Source organism: Nymphaea colorata, chromosome 3 (assembly GCF_008831285.2).
Source record: "Nymphaea colorata isolate Beijing-Zhang1983 chromosome 3, ASM883128v2, whole genome shotgun sequence".
Taxonomy (NCBI): Eukaryota; Viridiplantae; Streptophyta; class Magnoliopsida; order Nymphaeales; family Nymphaeaceae; genus Nymphaea; species Nymphaea colorata.
Window position 1 is genome coordinate 16,019,728 of NC_045140.1, and position 4,595 is coordinate 16,024,322.

The window sequence follows — 4,595 nt, forward strand, 5'->3', positions numbered from 1 at the left end:
AAAAAAAGGAGCGAGAGCGACGCGGGCTCATTCATATTACTCGTCTTTTCTCGTTCAATGACGGGAACGGAGACCTTAAAAGATATGACGCATGCACTTACGTGAGCTCTTCGAAAATAATGGACAAATAATGACCGGAATAATTAAATAAGAAGATGTTCTTTCTTACACCTACGCTCTGTCCATAATTCGAAAAAGCGAGACTAGCTTTCGCAATTCCTCAACAAGTGCCATGTTTTTCAATAAAAGCAATTTAGTGGTGGGTGGGCAAGTTCGTCTTTCTTGCACAAACTGTATTTTAGTTATCTTACCAATTTTTCTCCATCTATTTCCGTCTATGCAAACAGTGAGTCTCTTCTAACAACTGGAACATTAGGGTTAGTTTTCTATAAAATCATTTTTATATATTAAATAATATTAACATTTATTTTCATTCTAATCGAGCTACACCTTGGCCGTAGGTTGTGGGCACATTGGGGTTATTTGTTTTCAAGCGAAATTTTCAAAACGTCAATAAATTTTTTTTTCAATTATAAAATGGGTTTCATGTTTTTAAATCTCTTGTGGTTGGGCCACAGTTCTTCTTATCTTAAATCTAAATGTATTTTTAATTAGGTTGAAAAGTTAAAACAATTTTTTCAGAAAAACGTTGTTATATTTTGTAGTTAAGTATAAAAGAAATGGATCCGAACCGAACCGTTTACCGGTTTTACCTCACGGCCTTTGTTCCCAGAACATTTTTAACGGTACGCACTTTTTTCAGAAATTCTTGCGACAGACGCAAGAATTGCTTGGATTTTCCAATCTACCGGACAGGCCAACGTAATCGTCCCCCGCCACCTAAAAGGTAATCCCTGGATGGATTCGTTGATTTCTTCTTTTCTAAATAAAAAATTGTAGAGAAAAGTCTTCGTTGCTATTTTAGCACTTCCAAAACCGTACCGTCGGCAACTTTTGAAGGATTCGATTAGTTTTAGAACGATTTTCCGTTTAGGGACCAACTTATAAACGATTGACTTCACATTTTTTATATTTAATACATACATTCCCCGAACGTGTTGAGTTTCGGACATGACCTTCAAATATAAAAAGAGTAACTGAGGGCAAAAATATAAACTCAAAGAATAATAATAAAAAATGCCCATTTTTTTATTTAAAAATAATTAGGGCGTGCCGTTTCAGAAAGGCAGAACTTCTTACATTATTTTTACATGTTGAGTTCTTCATTCACTGGCGCGAGCAAGGAAGGTTAACAAAAAAAAAACTCGGAATTAGTAACGCTTTGTACTTTTACTTATAAAAGAAGATTTAATTAATTATAAACTTGCGCTTTGGTTAGAATTAAAATTTCTGAATTTCACCAAGGAAACCTAATCGGCATTCTTGCCCTTCCGCACGGTAAGGGTGGGAGGCCTGGGGTTCAGAAGTTTGGAGAAATGAAGAGGCTCTTTCCTGTCATTTCAAAATTTTGCAGGACCTCTGAAGAATGTGACCCCTTATGATTGCGGGACAGAAAGGGCATCCGCCGCTTTCACACACCAGCTAAGATGTCAGTACGACTCGGAGGAAGAAGGCAAAATTACTTGTCCGAATGGATTGATGAGAAAATCACAAGACCCGATTGCTCACGTCCATTTCCGATCGCGTGGGGCCCGCCTCGATCTTATCGTCTCCGCTGGCCTTTGGACCTCCCGAAAGCCAATCACACGAGAAATCAATGGTGGGTCAACAGAGTGTTGCTTGCAGTTAGTTCGCTTTGGAAGCGAGTCGAGAGGTCTCTTGAAGTTACTGAAACGAAAAGAACTTTGATGAAGCTGAACAGGACAGAGATGCGATCGACATGGTCCCCTTCCTAATTGAACTGGTTTCTTTTGATATCTTTCGATAAGATACCAAAAGAGTGGCAGATTCGATGGTGCAAAGTTTTCTCTAATCTTGCGAGTTATACGATCAAATCACAGCTTCAAGTTTAAAAGTTGAATCGAGAATGAAGCTTTTAGATTGAACCGTTTCTACTTTTGCACGGACACATTAATTCGAGAACCTCAGTTCTCAGGGAGAAGACTTTTCGAAAATTGCCTTCTTCCAGATTTTGTTATCTTTCCTGTCACCATTTTTATCCCATTCTATTGGGAGAATGGGCGTCAAGAAGCAAGGGAAGTTGGTAGACGTTAATTGCAACAGGATAGATGCAGTAAAATAGACGGCGAACACTGTAGGCCACGGCCTTCATTAGAAGAACCGGACGAAGTCCGATCGTTTCGTTCGTTAGATTAAAATAGGTTTTCCAGTGTAAGGAGATCTTAGAAAGGGCAAAAAAATAACAGTGGAATTGGCTGTCTACATTCCCGAACTTCATGACCAGGTCAGAAATGGCGGAGACGACCTCATTGCAGAACGGCAAATCTAGAAGCAAATAATGATCCAGTTCCAGAGAGAGATAAAATCGAAGATAGTTCTGAAAAATAAAAAGTTAGCTCAAGAGCATACATAAAATTTACATACTTTCGGACATCGAAAAGAGGGGAAAATAAGGACCTGCATAAGAAAAAGAAAGAGCCTAAGAAAGAAGATCAGAGAAGAACTTCAAAAGTTCAGGATATTTTTCTTTCTTGTATTCTCTTTTCTTTTTTCCTTTAATTTTCAGGATCAAAAGGAGGGGACGACTCCGTAGCTGGCGTCGGCCATGAGGACGGCCGCGGCGGCGGAGTAGATCCGGTCGACCTCCACCTCGACCTCTGTGCGCTTCGCGAACCGGCCCTTGATTCTCGGCCTCGTCTCCGCGTAAGCCTTGCGGGACGCGTAGCGGATCGTCTTCTCGAACTTTCGGTTCTTCCGCTTCTCCCTGTATCTGAGCACCCGAGCCTCCCTGTCGAGCGGGGAGTAGTGAGGTGCGGTCTGCGCTGTCGAGTGAGGCGCGCACAGATCCATCGCTCCCGAGCCCTTCATGCTCCGGCCGTAAGGGTTTGATATATCGGTCAAGCAGCTGCCATCCGGCACCACTCCGACGTCGAGGGACGACGACGACACCTGTAAAAACCGATCGAAATAATGTAACTACTCTAATTTCTCAAACATCTATACACTACAAGGCACATCGAACTAAAATAACATGTCCGTACGTTAGCTGTTCTTAAGTTAGACACACTATTTCGGCCTAAAATCTATAGAAATTAGCTCCAGATATCAGAAAATGTTTGGATCTACAAATATGCGAGGCGGGAAGAGAAAGGCTTACGCTGTGACTAAGCGAGGCCGTGGTGTAGCTGAATCCGGGTTTCGTTCGGAATAAATCGTTCTCCAGACACTGATCGGAACCGTCGATTGTCCGAACCGATGCCGGAGGCGTGGACTTGTTCTGCACAGGGACGACGCTGTCTGAGCCGTTGTTCTGGTTGAAACGGTGGTCCATCGACGATCCATAGTCCAGATCGAGGTAAGGATCGACGTCTTGGAAAAAATACTCTCCGGATTTGAGTTCGCAATCCTGAGCACATACCTTAGGGTTGGGAAGCAGCCAAGAGGCGGCCTCGGCCTCGTCCGCTCGGGCGTTGGCCTCCTCGTCCTCGTCGTCTTCCTCCTCCGCGCCGTCGCCGCCACGTCCCTTCAGCAGGTCATCCGGTTCAACAGCTGGGACGAGCAGGCTCGCAGTCGCGGCCGACTTCATGGCGACCGTCGCCGGCTCGTAGAAGGGCACGACGGGCAGGCGCTCGTGACGGCGCGCGAGCGGGTTGGCGGAGTGGATGTCGTTGTCGCAAGCGACGCAGAGGGCGGCCGAGTCCGCCTTGCAGGTGACGCTTGCGGGGGCCTGCTCGCAGACCTCGCACATCCAGACTCGCTCGTGGCGGGAAGCCAGGCGGTTCGCGCCGTGCACCTTGGAGTCGCAGTTCAGGCAGAGGAAGGCTGAGTCGGCCCTACAGAAGAGAATCGCCGGCGACGCCTCGCAGGAATCACACTTTCTCGGCGCTATGCTCCACCCGGCACCTCCCATCTCGCCGTATCCATCCTCCTCATTCCCGAACCCTCCGTGTCTCTTCTCGTCTTCCTTCATCTCACAACCTCTTCCTCTTCTTCTCCTTCTTCTCGCGTTCTTCGTCCTCCGCTCTCTGCGAGAGTGAGAGGGGAGGAGGGGGACGGTCTGCGTTATCTATCGCGTGTGGGATTTGGCGACTCGATGCCTGCCACGTGGAGATTTCTGGACCGCTGTAACTGTGGCTCGTTGGGGTCCCGATGGCCAGCGCAGCTGTCAGTTGTCCATTCGCTGTGGGGCCCGCCGCGAGGTGGTGGGAGAAGGCTCACTCAAATGGAACGGGGTTGCCTCCCCCGCCATGGGACCCACTTGATCGTGCACTTCACCCTATTGGACGTTGACTCGTCTTGGCGAACGTAAGGTCCGATCTGATCCCCCGTCCCTTGATCGACGGTCGATCTCAGAGGGTCGGCGATATCTTTATTATTGAATTTGTTTTTCCCCTATCTCGAGCGTTTTGCCTCCGTCGGCGCATGCTTGGCAAGAGATCGCCTCGCGAGTCGAGAGTTCACTGTTCAGCCCCTTTTTTTTTTTTTCAACACTGCTTTCTATGTTAAAAGAGTTT

The 4,595-nt window shown here is 46.5% G+C and overlaps 1 protein-coding gene across 3 annotated transcripts; it reads right to left on the minus strand.

The window, feature by feature from the left end:
* Positions 1-2,441: 2,441 nt before the first annotated feature.
* On the minus strand, positions 2,442-4,129 carry LOC116251473 (zinc finger protein CONSTANS-LIKE 4-like). 3 transcript variants are annotated; one of them, XM_031625764.2, is made up of 3 exons: positions 3,500-4,129; positions 3,239-3,358; positions 2,442-3,030 (listed from the first exon to the last, which is right to left on the minus strand). In XM_031625764.2, exons 1-3 carry the CDS (start codon positions 4,049-4,051, stop codon positions 2,650-2,652), a joined length of 1,053 nt encoding a protein of 350 aa, XP_031481624.1. In that variant the 5' UTR covers positions 4,052-4,129; the 3' UTR covers positions 2,442-2,649. The 3 variants fall into 3 exon arrangements, with proteins under 3 accessions (XP_031481624.1, XP_049932984.1, XP_031481623.1); XM_050077027.1 differs by having other exon boundaries at positions 3,239-3,391; XM_031625763.2 differs by having other exon boundaries at positions 3,239-4,129.
* Positions 4,130-4,595: the final 466 nt, after the last annotated feature.